The 14,781-nt window shown below is 57.8% G+C and overlaps 1 protein-coding gene across 1 annotated transcript in view; it reads right to left on the reverse strand.

The window, feature by feature from the left end:
- The window catches only part of CBX4 (chromobox 4), a 13,651-nt gene extending 7,227 nt beyond the window's left edge, over positions 1–6,424 (reverse strand). Inside the window, exon 1 of the mRNA XM_009276820.1 lies at positions 6,369–6,424. Within this exon, the coding sequence (XP_009275095.1) occupies positions 6,369–6,424 (56 nt within the window). The remainder of the gene's footprint in view (positions 1–6,368) is intronic.
- Positions 6,425–14,781: the final 8,357 nt, after the last annotated feature.

Genomic DNA, 14,781 nt, shown 5'->3' on the forward strand with positions numbered 1-14,781 from the left:
AGGTGCGGGGGCACCGGGGAGGCACCGCTGAATGTCACCGCGCCGGAGACCATAACAAAGACGCAGCCGCCGCGATCGTAGAGCCGAGCCAATAAAAAGCAAACTGATATTACAATTTTGATTTCCCTGGAGGGCCGATGGGGCTTAATGTAAGAATTATTATCCATTGTGAACAGCAGCCGAAAGAAAGCACAGACAGGAAGATTTAAATTTTTTTTTTTTTTTTTAACTTAGCGGTTTTCCTAAGAAACATACATTCATTGAAATTTATGCCAGCGGAGTTTGTTAACCCTCCCCTTTGACATTTCAAGCTTCTCCTGTTGCCAGAGGAGACAAGCCGAGCACAAACCACTAATGCTTGCAATAAAACTAAATGCCCAGGGACGAGCGCGATTTGGTGCAATTCCCCTCCAATCTGGGTAAGCTGCAGAGCGCGTCCAGCCTGCGGAGCCGCGGCAGCTCCGGGCCCAGCCCAGCCGGGAAGGCTCAGCTCTTTCCAGGACACAGCCGGGAAGGGGAGATAAGGAGGGCAAGGGCTGGCTGGCTGGCTGCATATACATATATATTTTTAAACGTGTGACCAGACATCCTTGGCACCTCTGTAGAACCAGCCTCGGGAGCAGTACGAAGGGCCATTGATGAAATATAATATTAAAAAAAAAAAAAGGTGAAAGCAACACTGAAAACCAATATTAAAAGCGTTTTAATCATTGCATGGCTCGTGGCTCCCGCAGCTCAGCACCAGCTCCTGTCCTGTAGGTTTCTGCAGGATGTTCATCTGCTTTCTGTTACCAGGCTGATTGCACATGATTCACAGTAATGATTGTAATGGTGGTGATTTTCTATCTCTTACCTTGCTCAGATAGCAGCAGTTCGTGAACTGATACAGCTTTCCCTTTGTCAATTCAAAAGAGGACACCTTATTTGAACCACATAAAATATCCTAAATAAGGAAAGCAGGAAACGTTTCCAACTGCTGCCTCTTCTTGACTGGTTGGGGCATATCACAGGGATGAGAAAAGAAAAAGGGTTTCCAACTAAAAGAAACAAGAGCCAACTGCTGACTTTTAAAGCCAAGATAGCAGTTGTTTAATACCAGGCATTTTGTTTATGATCTGCCTGTTTATAAGGCAGGTACGAGATGCAGATACACATTCTGCGGGTATTCTTCCCCTCTGCCACACACCTGTGCAAAAATTCAGGTTTCTCTTTATCTGCAGGGCATCATCAATAGGAACACCGCTCCCTCCTTTCAGCAGGACGACTCCATCCCCGGCAGAGGTGTGAGGAGTGGGCAGACGGGCAGAGCTAGCGCGGGGGCTCCAGCCACCCCCCGTGCGCCTGTGCAGCGGGTGGCCCAGCAAGGGCCTGATCCTGAGTGGAGGCTGCTGGGGTGCAGCTGTAAGACAAAACCTCTAACAGCCAGAGACAGATGGGCTTCCTGCAGGTGCTAGGAAGCATACCAAGGCAATTTCCCCTCAAATTCTTGCTGGCCATGTTCCCTCCTACTACCCAGAGCTTTATTCTCTCTGTCTAGCTTTATTCTTTCCATCATTATTTATAAAGTTCTTACCCTGGAGACAGAGCCAACTCTGTGGCAGTGCCTCACTTGGGTTGGGTTCTGCCTCTCCAACACACAAGATGCTCCACTTCCCCTCGCCTCTTACGCCAGTAGCTCCTGCAGACCTGCTGTATGTTTGCTATCAAGCAGCACTGATTACACATGCCATCATTTCTGATGTTGCTCATTAGTCTGTATCATTATTAGCAATTCAAACCAGCAATTCTTTTTCAGCTGTAATCCTCCAATTCCACTACGAAGACCCCAAGGCTGCCATTTGGGTGCTGAGCTTTCCCCCCCCCCATCTGCCCCGGCAGGGCCAACGGTTCCTCCTGGAGCCCAAACAGGCCAGGGGCACACCAGGCTAAGCACCAAATAATAACAGAAAGTTAATTCACGAATAGTTACAGCATTTCCTTCAAGGCCGCTCTCACAGGCAGCCAAGCACGGACTTTGCAACTCTCTTGCATGAGGGTGTCCTTGGAGGGAGGGGGAGGGCGCTGGCCCCATTCATTGCTACCTGGCCGCCCACAGCCTTGGCCAGCTGGGCTTGTGGATTTGCCCTTCTGCTTTTGTCAGCTCTGGCTTGCATTTGAAGTTGTGGCCAGTCTGAACACCGGATTACAATATAGCCCTTACTGAGGTCAACACCGTGCCAGAGAAAGACAAGAAAAAGGATGAGTAGGTAGGCTTGGGAAAAAAAACCCAAACAAACCGCAAAAAACAAAACCCACCCACCCAATCAATAGGATGCCATGAGGTAAGATGCACACAATGAAACCCTTTTCCAGGTTGCCAAGGCAAATCTGTCAATAGAGTATTGAACAAGCAAATCTGACTTGCAATTATTGTCTCTTTCTAAATGCAAGCTGCCCCTTTGCCTCACAGTTCAAACCCAATGCAGGTGCTGAGAAGCTCAGTGATCGCTGGCCAGGGCTGTTTCAAAATGGTGAGGGAAGAGTCAACTCTGCTGGAAGCTAGGCTGGAATTTACTCCAACGTGTGCACTGAAAACCCCTGGAGCATCCCCACCACTTTTGCTCCTGCAGCTGAGGTGACGTGCCCCACCCCCAGTGTAACAGGCTTCCTAAAACAGCAAAAACCCCTTTGCAACAAACTGTTTACTCCTCAAAGCTTTCAGCAAAACATGCAGGATCATGGAGCACACGAGAGTATTTTCAGACAGTGCTGCAGGAAGAAAACCAGCGCACAGAGTGCCCAGCATTTCGTAACGCTCAGGAAAGTGCCATAAAGAGTCTGAGCACTCAAGGCTAGGGCTGTCAGTGTGGAGCAAGCGTGGTGGCCTTAAAACCAAGCACAGCAGCAGGGTCTGGAGCTGCCACCACCCACCCAGAGGCAGCAGCAGTGGAAAATCCAGAGGCAAAACCACCCTGAACTGGGTCATCGCATGGAAATTTAAATGGCTTCGCAAGTGCATCGCTGCAGTTGCTGCGGGTGCACATGGGGCCAGCTTAGGTGAATTATCTTTTCTGATGCTGCTTCCAGTGCAAGCCAGGAGAGGCTGTGTGCAAAATCCCCAAGAATGAGACACTTGCCAGGAGTACACAGCACGCTTCCACAGCAGTTTAACAAAGCACAATGGAGCCTGTTTTCGTGTGGCCGAGACACCAAGTACACGTGGCACTGTTAGCCAGAGCAGTCGTTTTGGGAGCATGGCTGGGCTCCCCTCTCCCACCTCCCCTCACCCCCAGAGCCCCACTACAAGGAAGGAGGCGACAGCCCTGCTCTGCAGAGCCACAGTCAGCGCAAGCAGGGAGGGCAGCACTGAACAGCAGGTTCCCAGGAGACTCCATCCCTTGGGGACTCAGATGGGAATAACCCCCCTTCCCCAGGGCCCTCTTCCGCTGTGCCTTCACCCCCAGCCTCAAGCATGGGTGCCAGTGAGGGGGCCTTGGAGACCATCTGTCTTTAATCTTCTTAGCATCAGGCAAGTCAGGAGAAATTCAGAGGAAAGAGGCACTGAAGTCCCTCTGTCTCTGGCGGTGACTCTCCTTCCACAACACAGGGCTCAACACCCACCTGGTGGGAGCAGGTCCCGCCTGCCCCACGTTCCCAGAGCAACACAGGCTGCCTGGGATATCAGACAGCAAGCACCAGCGAAGCATTCCCACCCAGGAGGCATTCCCCTTGCCCAGTAGGAGCAGAGGGGTGCTGTAGGTCTGGGGCAGAGGGAGATGGGAATCTCTTCCCCTGCGCACCACAAGACAGCCTGGTGCACATCATCATCTGCCTCATCCTGCCCTGCACCTTCTCTGCTGTCCCCCATGGCTCCTCGAGCAGCCCTGGAGAGGGCTGTACTCAGAGCTCTCTTCCTCCTCTTATCACTTAAGCAGATGCTGTTCCTTGGCAGCTGAGTGTAATTATGAGATTTTCTCCATCAGAAATGGGTCTGCGCATGTGTCTCCTGGTGAGGCTGCAATCCACCAGTGGCAGCAGTGAGGAGTCACTCAGCTGCCCAACGAGTTGTGAAGGGATTGAGATGTTTTGTGCAAGCTTTTCCAATCTTCTCCATCCACTGGAATCACAAAAACTTCCATCAAAAAATAAACAGTGCCAACATGCTGCAAGCCCCAGACAGCTCAACTTTCAAGCTGCTCCACAAAATCAAACAAGAAGCTGCTGGAGTCAGATTTAACTTTGGACACAAAACCCCAAGTAGAACATGTTGAACAAAGGTTCCTCTGCAACAGAAGCCACAGAGGGAACACTGGAGTCCCACACTCGGGCCAAGAGCTGGGATGGCTCTGGCTGGCCCTTGGCCCAGGCATAACAGCCTGGAGGTGGCTCTGGGATTTCCTCTCCTCTCCCCTCTCCATTCTCCAGGTAGACAGGAGTTACGCTGCCACCTGCCCTGCACCCACTGCGGAGAGCATGAGAAAGTTGGAGGCTCCAGGACATCTTGCTGAGGAGAGCAGGTTGGGGTGGTGATTAGGGTGGTGGTTTGGAAATGCTATCAATGGAGGCACTGGGAAGAAATTATCCTCTGTGGCTTCCCAGGGCTTTTCCCCCACATGACTCTCCAACACACTCGAGAGGAGAGCAAGAAATTCCCTTTTTCTTAGGAGCCAGGCTGAAAAGCTGCAGCTCATTTCCCACTGAAGGTGCAAGGACAAAAGCCTCCAAGCAGATACTTCCACCATCACAGCAAACAGAAGCCCAGCCTCCAATCGCACTCTTCAATGAGCAAAACCACCAAACTACTCCTAATAAAGTGAATCAAAGAACATACCTCCGGGAGGGTCCTTATCCCTTTCTAGGAAGACAATCTAAGATTTGTATCTAGTACAAACAAAGTCTTGACCGTGCAAAGGAGTCACCAGGCACAGAGGTTTGCCCTGCATGGTCTGACAGCAGGATAAGGGCAGACAATGCAGCTGCGCTGCCAGACAGTTAACCAGAGCTTCCAGGGAAGCATTTCAGCTGGAGCTTCTTGGGTAGCTCCAGCTCTGCATGGTGGTCTGACGGCAGGATAAGGGCAAACAATGCAGCTGCGCTGCCAGTTAACCAGAGCTTCCAGGGAAGCATTTCAGCTGGAGCTTCTTGGGTAGCTCCAGCTCTGCATGGGCAGCCAGGGAGACAGCTTCACTTGAAGGGCTATGGTTTTGAAACACAAAAGCATTATCTTGACATTTCAGTAATCAAACTCAAAGAAGATTGGAGCAGCTTTACCTGAAGTTTCTTTTAAAAGCATCACCTTTCAGAGAACATTAAACACAGGGAAAACCAGTCCCAAAAACATCCTCGGGAGATAAACCACCACCCGAACCTCAGCAATAAAACATGCTGCTGGAATTGCCATATGCAGCAATATGCAGCAAAGCCTGATTCCTCCACCTCACGTGGCTGCAAAGCCAGCTTGGTCTGTCCGTGCCCACAGGGACGGCAGCACCAGCCTCTGCTCACCCCACACCGGGCTGCTCCTCTGATCAACACGCTCATACCCCCAGAGTGAGGATAGCACCGTACCCATTCCTCCCCGCTAAGCCCCCAGGCACTCAGTACCACTTCTCCCTCCCGGGCAGGAGCTGGGCTAAGCCCCAGAAGAAAGGGCTTCAGCTGGGCGCTCTGGGGCACAGCAAGCCCAGCACACCCAGAGGTGCAGCCTGACTGCCTTGTCCCATGCACAAACTCTCCCGGCTCCCACCCACACAAGCAACTCTTCCTGGGAGGGACAAGTATCCATAAGGCCTTCCCCAGCTGCAGAGGAAACTGAGCTGGTCATGCCAAGCTATTTAAGCACAGAGATTGACCGATTGATTGATTGATTGATTTGCTAAGATTACAGCTGAGGAGAATGTGCCTGTAGCCAGGTGCTGCCATGAACTGCCTGGGAAGGGCAGGGTGACTGGCCCTGTGTAGAGCTGCTCCTGGCATACAGGGAATGGGGAAGAGGGAAACAAAGGGAAGCAGGGAAGGCTGCAGCCCTCCCATGCCAGGACCTGTGCTGCGGGTACCATGCGGGCTCCCGGCAGCAGACCTTTTATCTCCGTGCTCTGCACCATGCAGGGACTCTGCTCCCACGGCTGCCCGGTAGCGTTTGTGCAGCACCTGGCACCGCCAAGCCACGGCTCCGGCTCCCACCCGCTGCCAGGACCAGCTCCTCTGGCAGAGCAATTAGACACCATGTGGCGCTGATCCAGACCAACACCCTGGCCTCCCCTCCCTGGGCAGCACGGCGATGAGAAGACATAGACAGAAGTGATAATTACTGGTTTGGGCTGGGACAGCTTGGGGAGCTGCAGAAAGAGGAGCAGGCGAGGGCCTTGTCAGCACACATCCCGCCTCACGGTCCAGGAATGGCACGTGGTGGAGGCTGGCACACGGGCAAAGCGCTGGTGGTCATGGCAAATTGCCTGACCATTCCTGAGCATGGCAGAGCTGAGCCCTGGGCTGAGCTGCTGTGAGGACTGCGGAGGTGCTGACCGCCACCACTCAGCCGGTGATGGGGACCTTCAGACTCTGCAGCTCTGGGGGCTGTGAAACACCCGGGGGCCCTTCGGTGTCCCCAGGGTTGCGGGGTCCTGGCCAGTGGCACTGCAAGCTGCGGCTCCCATGGAGCAGCCGGCACGTGGCGTTGTGGCTGTGCAGCGGGGGGGTTCGCGGCTGCGCTCTTGGGTCTCTCCTTACATGAATGGCTATGGGATCCTTGCTCCAGGCACGCCGTTCCCTCAGGAGCGAGCTGGGAGCTGCTGCGACGGATCCAGCAGCCGTGCCATGGACGGGGAGACTGTGCAGCCACAACTCGACCGAGTGCTGCTGTGTGGGAGCGAGGGGCTACAGCCTCTGCGCTTCTCCCCTGTGGCAGATCCATCGCTGGCGTCCGGCAGCCACAAAATGCAGCGTTTGACAGAGGCGTCTCGGTTTCGAAAGGTTGACTGAACCAGCCACTGGTTCATGCCCGAGCAGCAAGGCCAGGGAGTCTCGCCTGTGTGCACGCCACTGCTGTGTGCAGGCAGAGGGAGGAAGCGTGCACGGCTCTGTGGTCAGGCAGTTTCCATCCTCCCTGCACCTGAGCCGAGGCAGCAGTGCAACTCCCCAGCAGCCCTTCCCTCCGGCTGCCTGCCTCGAGGCACCGGCCAGCTTCCTTCCGCCCGCACCGCTCTGCGAGCATCGCCTCAGCAGGTTTAGCTGGAGCCCATGGCTGATTGCAAGACGATTTCACCAACCCAGTGACTGCCCTGACACTTTATCCTCTCAGCGGATTACACCAAGTATTTATGTTTTCAAAGGTTTTGGAAAGATTTACTGGGCGTGCTGTCCGCCCTCCGTGCGTTACACTGTCACCAGAGAGCTCTCTGCTATAAAGCTGCTTAGTCCAACCCAAGTCGAACTGCATTAAACCCATTAGGAAGTGCACACATTTGCCTGGGGGTGGGAGCCCATCTGTATTTGCAGGGCAGAAACCCAGAGGGTCGATGGCCTCAATCCCCTCTCCGAAGGCAGCCGCCAGCCGTGCAGCGTGGGGGGGTGTGCTCTGTGCCCCTGCTCCTGCTGACCTGTGAAGCTTGAGCACCCACACCCAGCGTGGGTCACTGCCGCTGCAGAAAGCTCAGCCCTGGGCCTGGATGCGATTTGCAAGGTGTATGAATTCCTTAAACCAAAAGGCTGATAATCTGCAAGTCCATTGCATGTGCGTTAAACAGGGCAGAACAGGCGCTGGACTCCCGGCCGGCTGCTTCCGCGGGTGCACCAGCTCATGCCAGGTTTAGGCAACTGGAAACAGCCACGCAGGAGCTGGGTGAGCACTCCTTGGAAGACGCACGCTGGTTGCCGACTGGTTAGACTGGCTCCTCCAACCTCTGCCCCTCCTTGAACTACCTGTATTTGGTTATATAGAGCTGAGTATTTGCTAAGGGACTCAGATTGGACTCCTGGGATCCTGCACTGCTCCTGCCTGGTAGAGCGGTCCTGGCCCCGTAGTGACATTGTCCTGGGCTCTGCGGGTGCCGATGCCTGACCATCAGATGCTTTGTCATGCTGAATGTTCAGGTGAAGGCGTTGCAGAGAAGACTTTGTCATTCACACATGGGAGAGTGGCAAAGCAGCACGGTGAGAGCAGGGTGTTCCCATCTAGAGAGTCCTGCAGCCTGAGAAACCCCCACATCAAGGACCTTTCTGGGCAGGGGAAACCTCTCCACTGAGTCCTCTCCTTTTGCTTGTCGTTCACTGGGATATTCTAATGGGAATGATGTCTTCTCAGCAGAGGGATGGCAGCTCCATGGGAAGGTTGGGCCCTCTGGGCACCATGTCCCCAGGATGAGCTGCCAGGATGGCAGAAGCACACAGCGTCTCACAAACTGGATGCACTGTTTTCACCCGAGAAAGAACCACCCTGGGCTGGAGGAGAGGAGCCCAGCATGGCTGGGCAGCAGCAGTGGTGCTGTGAAAGGGGCCCAGCACTGGCCACCCTGCAGTGCTGAGAGTCACCCTTGGGGAAAGGGCAGCAAGCGATTTGGCTGTGGCAAGGGGAGACCTTGGCATGTCCCGAGAGAGCGAAGGGACAGAGCTGCTGTCCCTTAGAAGGATGGAGAGATCCCTCCTTGCACGAGGCTGAGCGGGGCCATGGCTGGGCTGGGGGCTGCTCCTTGGAAAGCTGCAGACCATCTCCCTTTTCACTTCCCCTTCTCTCGGGCGAGTGTGTGTGCCCTGGGCAGCTATTTTTAGGCTGCCACTCGCTGTCTGGTTTCCCCTGGGGATGCTGAGCAGGTTCTGGGAACTCCAGCTGTCTCTCGGGCAGCGCAAGAGATGCTTCGCTTCCTGGGCTCGCTCCTTCACTTCTCAACACGTGCACCAGCTCTGCTGCTCTCCTGCAGCTGCCCTGGCATGGGAGACCCCTCCTCATGCCCCTCGCCAGGGCCGGCAGCACCAGCACTCCTAGGATGGGCAGGACGGCCTCGTCCAGGGAGGGGGGGTTGAACTTCACCCCAAGTACATTTCCCTGCTCCAGGGGTCTTCTGGATTTTGTACCTTGTGGTTGCTGCAATCTCTGGGATGCACGTGAGGGTCCACTCACCCACACTTGCACACTGGGTCTGGGGCGAGTCTGGGACAGGGACACGCGGGATGCCGTTTGGAACAGCTCTCATTGCCATGTGTGCACACTCACTCCACGTCACCGATGCTGTCTGAGGGCAGCCCACGCACTGGGGCAGCCCAGGCCGGTGCCAAAACACCCCCGCGGTGCCTGGGGAGCCACGTGCCAAGGACCCAAGGGAACACTGCGCTCCCCCCTGTCCCCCTCCACACAGCCCATCACCCAGCAGCACCAGCCCCCAGCTGCCAGCTGAGCAGCAGAGCAGTTTTTAGGTTGACCATGGATCTTCACAGAGGCACTCCGTGCAGTGGGGAGCTCCACCAGCCCAGTGGAAGAGGTCGAGAGCTCTTGTTGGAAACATGCTGTCTGTTTCTAGTCACAACAGGGACAATTTCAAGTTCCAGCTGTTAGATCTGGTTGGGTTTCCCTGCGATGGATTAAGGAGCTCCCCCAGCCCAGAGGAGCGTCCTCCCAGGTTGGCAGCACAGGCTGCGGTCAGGGCTGTGTCACTCCCCTGCTTGATCGCTCACTGGGATAAACCCCCAACACTGCGCTCTCTGGGGGCTGAAACTGTCTCAGGCTTCCAGCAGCCGGGAAGAGTCAGGAAAAGCCGAGAAAGGAGCCAAGCAAAGCGGCTTTGCCACTTTGACCAGCAAAGAGCAGCAGGGCCCTATGTGAGAGCACGGAGGACACAGGTGTGTGTTAGCCCAGGGAAGGGCTGTGGTTTCAGCCTGGGTCTGGGGGCTTTGATGACGCTGATGATCCGGCCAGGCAGACGGGATCACAGGGTGCACGGACGACTGCAGCGCTGATTCATGGAGCTCTGCTGTTAAAAACGCAGCCACTCTGTCCTAGTCCCCGAGGATTTACTGCCCGCAGCCAGGAAATAACAGCAAATGCAGCCTCCTCGCATTGCTCACGCTGGAGGGGACAGCTGGGAGCCCAGGTGCAACCCGGGGCTCAGTCCCAGACACCCCCTTGCAGCAGCCTTGCCCAGCTGCCCTGCTCCCGCTTCTGCTCCCTTTTCTACCCCGACGTCGACGCCGAGCCCACGCTGAGTTTCCTGGGCCCCCGGCATGGCCAGCACTGACTGGCGATGTCTCACACGTGTCCCAGCCTGTGATGACCTGTGGTGGAGCCCGGGCTTAGCTCAAGCCTGGCTAGGTCTGAAATGGAGGTGAGGAGCTGCTGGAGCCCCGGCGGTGACAGGCAGCAAGTCAGCAGGCAGGAGCCCACTCTCGGGGAGTGACACCACAGGGACGGTCGAGTCATTTGGTTTCCGACACACCCCGTGTCACTCGGCGGGGCACACCCTTTCCTTCAACGGGGAGCCCAGCTTGCCCGGCCGCAGGCTCCCCGCGAGCCCTGCCCAGGTACCAGGCGGGAGGAGGATTCCCAGGGCTGGCGGTGCTGGTGGGCCCCTCGTCTCTCTGCCCGTTGACAGCTCATTTCTCTGCAGTGCTGTGAGCAAAACCGGGACTGTGTCTCTGCCCCAGCTTGGTGCAAGCTGTGCCGTGCTGGCCTGGGGCATGGCAGGGCTGCAGGGACCATGCGGCTCGGGGGGGAATGCGGAGGTGCGAAGTGACACTGTGCACACCAGCAGACTGGCACAGGGTGGAGCAGGAGGCAGGGATGCAGGGTCGTCCAAGGCAGGGATGGGGGCTGTGAGGGGCAGAGGGACAGGGATGCAGAGCTGCAGGGTGCTTGGGGACCCCCCAGGTAAGCGGGGTGCTGCCAACACGGGACACTTTGCCGCTCAGCTCCAGCTCCTTGAGCGCGGCCGCCCAGGCTGGGAGGCCATCCGGGACAGCCCTCGGCGCCGTCAGGGTCAGCCCCAGGGCGGCTCCCAGCTCCGCCGTTCCCGCAGCCCATGTTTGGGCCGCGGCTGCAGCAGGGCCATAAAAGGCAGCGTGGGGAGGGCGCTGGCGCTGGGCCCACTGCATCGGGGCCACCGCGCTGGGGGCGTCCCGGGGAGCTGCCGCTGGGAATTGGGGCTGGGGGCCGGGGCTGCTCCCGGGGCTGTGGGGCCGCCCCACGGAGGGGATGCTCTGGACCTCCCCCAGCCCGTTGCTGCCCTGCAGAACAGCCTGTGCCCCGCTGGCCCCGGGAAGGGGCCAGGCAGCCCCTGTTCTTGTGGGCAGGCCCCCACCCCAACATCCATGGCTGCCCAGGGTGCTGGGGAGCGTGTCCGGCTGGTCCTGCATGGGCATGGCCAGAGCTGCAGCTGTGCCCCAGCTGGTCACACAGCCCCGGGAAGGGACTTGCTGACTTAGTTTCAAGTGCCCTCCCCAGGTCTGGGGCACCAGGCCTGCTCTTATCTAACGTCGTCCTTCACGGAGTGGCAGGGGGGGGCCACGGGCCAGGGGGGGGGGCTGGAGCTGAGACTAACTCAGGAGGTATTGCAGATGCTAAGACATGGGAATCAGAGGGACCAGGAGAGACTGGCATGGGCTGAAAGCACAGGAACAAAATCCAGGCTGAAGCCACACTGCTAATCCATCCCGGGGGATGCTCGGGCTCGGAGGCATTTCGAGGGAGAGATGATGGGGAAGGAGCTGAGGCAGAGGGGAAGGAGCAGCAAGCTCAAGAGCTCATTACGCATCGGGGTTGCAGATATGGCAGTGGCGAACTCCATGCAAGTGTTTTGGCTGAACTGAGCTTCCGTAACACAAGCTGAGGACCAGAGCTGGGAGGTGTTCAGTGAGCTGAGGTCCAGCAGATGTGCAGTAAATGCAGTCAAACCAGCCAACTGCAGGGGCAATAATGGGGAAAAAAGTGGAGACAGTGAGATTTTGGGGTGATGCAGGAGGACTCATTCCCTCTGGGGACTTCCTCCGGCTGACCCCAGGGACGTCCTTACCAGCAGTGATTGAAACACTGACCAAAGCCCAGAGAGAAGAGCAGAGGTAACAGACCCATCACAGAACAGTGACTGATTTATGAGGAAAACCTGAATGTGCTGCGGTGCTGCGGGCCGGCCAGGGTGGGGTGTGAGCCAGCCCGGAGGAATGCAAGGAAGATAAACAGTGAGAAGGAAGGGCGATTCCCTAGGTATCGGGGTGGGCACCGCCGAGCAGCAGGGCAAAGTATGAAGGCTGGAAAGCTGGGGCCATGCATCGGGATGTGTTTCCAGCTGGCGAGGTGGACGAGGTGGGGGGACTTTCCCCAAATGGCATTTATTGGGGCCTTTCGAGTTGGGTTGGGCAAAGGCTGGAAGGCTCTCCTGGTACAGTGCTGCTGGTGCTCCCGGGCAGTGGCCGAGAAGGGCCCTGGCGGCAGCTGTGTCCTTCCTGAGCCATGCCGCCGGCGCTCAGCTCAGGCCCCCGTCCCAGCGCACCCAGCAGCTTCCTTGCTCCTGCTTCAGCTTGCAAGGGGGTTTTGGCAATGCAGGCATGTAACACTAAGCCCAGCTGCAGCCATTTTAGACCTGGCATTACACAAAGCAAAGTAAATCCCCATTAATGGCACCTCCCTGCACCCCACGCGCGGCTGCCGTGGGGGTCTGGGGGCTGCAGCCTCGGGACCGGCAGGTGCAGGTGAGACCGGCTGGCTGCGCCCGCTCAGCCCCCCTGTGCTACAGAGGACACAGGGCTGTTTCATCTCTTGCCTTGGCTTTTGCTTGCGTACGCTCACACTGTTCGTTCCCTGCCTGAACAGCTAAATTAAGCTCAGCAACAATGGGCCATCGATTATCCCATTATATTTCCATCGGGCCTGACTTCACAGCTGGCTCCTGGAGGGGCAGCACACGTGGCCTTGGCAGGGGCTCAGTGCAAACAGCCCCTTGCTCAGTTCTGCTCTCTGGAGCCCTGAGCCCGATGTGAAGGCACCCCGGTAACGCCGGGTCCACAGCCCCGCATCAGCCGCTGCCTCGTCCTCTGGCAGGGACGGCACTGCAGAACCCGTACGCCAGCGGCGATGCACCTGCAAGGGAAACAGCCCCTGTTTCAGGGGAACCTCCCCGTCCCCAGCGGGCTCTCAGGGGGCCATCCAAGCTCTGGCAAGCTCAGGGCTTGCTCCAGCCATTTGCACGGGCCTGGGGGCCGTGTCCTCTCTGCCCCCCGCTTTCTGTGGGGCTGTATCCCCTCCCAGGTCCCCCTTCTCCCCTCGTTGCTTCCCCCTGGTCAGCCACGGCAGAAACACTGCCTGCCTCTTCCTCTCACGTGAGTTGCCTGTGAAACCCAGGAGAAGCCAAGTGATGAGGTCCCGCGGGCCCCCTCATCCCATCCCATCCTGTCCCAACCCACGCAGGGGAACAGCCCCAGGAACACCAGGTCTCGGCTGGCCGTTTCTTCCTGTGTCACCAATTTCAGCCTTGCTTGTTCCACGTCTTTTTATTACCTGGACTGCTGACGAGTGATTTTTCAGGAACAGGAAGGTCAGCACGTGTGGACCCTCATTGACTGCCCCGCAGTGCCCACCCTCCTGGCAGGGCTCCAGCTCGGCTCTGCCCCACACCTCCGTGATGCCCGTGAGCATCCAGGTGCCATGGAGCATCCTTCCAGCGGCAATTTGCAGGAGAAGGGCTGGGTCAGGCCGTGTTTGTGGCAGCAAGGAGAGGGGTGGGCACCCCGGGGTGGTCCTGGGTGACCCGGGCAGCGCCATGTGGGGTGGTAGCCCAGGGAGGGCCCCCAGTCTGCTCCCTGCGTGGAGCTGAGTCTGTTGCCCACTCCCCGTGTGCTGCTCCTGCTGGTGGGGGGAGCTCCAAAGCAGCACAGCGGAGAGGTGACGGTGACGCTGCTGTGTCTGTACAGGGATGCTTCGCCTGCAGATCTCCTACCTGCGTCAGCAGCTGAATTCCCTGTTCTCATTCCCTGCTCTGGCAGCTCCTTAACCCTTTCCTCCCGGCAGCTGCACTGCGAGGAGGCACGGCTGAGCACACAGGCTTCTTGGAGCTTGTGTCACGGTGGCTGTGACCCTCTGGATGCAGGCTGGCTGCGGCAGCTGGGCCTGACCCTGTTCCCACACTCCTGCAGGAGGGGATGCAGCATTTTCCAGCTTGGGGAAGCTGCTCCGCATCCTGCTTGGTGCCCCCAGCTCTCCTGCAACCTTTGCGTGGCACCCCTTTCCCAGCCCGGTCCTGGCTGTACTGCATCCCTGCGCACCCTCGGCAAGCAGCTGGCGGTGCTGCTGTCCCGAGCCGGGGCTGGGTGCTGCCATGATACGGGGCTGCACCAGGGGCCGGGGCACACTCTCCCCCACTGGCCTCAATTCCTGGGGAGAGCCGGCAGCACGGTGGCTGCTGCTCACCGAGCACCTTCCCAGCGCTCACCGCTGCAGCACCAGCGTTGGGGCAGATTTATCACCTTGGCAGAAGGCCTAAAGGCCAGCTGGTGTTCGGGCTGTTTCCAGTGTTTCCAGTCACTGCTGGAAGTTTTTCAGTGCCCACCCTGCCATGCAATATGTGGGAACTGGGTTCCGGGAACTGGGACCCAGCTGCCGGAGCCAATTCAGGCCGGGCAGCCCTCCCAGCGGGTGCCCTTGCTCCCTGGCACAAGCGGTACCAAAGGGCTCTCTGCCTTCATCCACAGCACAGGCTCTGCCCAGTGCTGAGGGCTTGGGGTCATACAGGGGGTTCAGATCACTCTGCCGGTGTGTCTGCTGTGTCCCCACAACACCTGGGCTCTGGCAGGGCCCCCCCACGCCTCCCCTGCACCCTGGGGTGC

The sequence above is a fragment of the Aptenodytes forsteri genome, unplaced genomic scaffold, assembly GCF_000699145.1.
Source record: "Aptenodytes forsteri isolate BGI_AS27 unplaced genomic scaffold, ASM69914v1 Scaffold34, whole genome shotgun sequence".
NCBI classification, from domain to species: Eukaryota; Metazoa; Chordata; class Aves; order Sphenisciformes; family Spheniscidae; genus Aptenodytes; species Aptenodytes forsteri.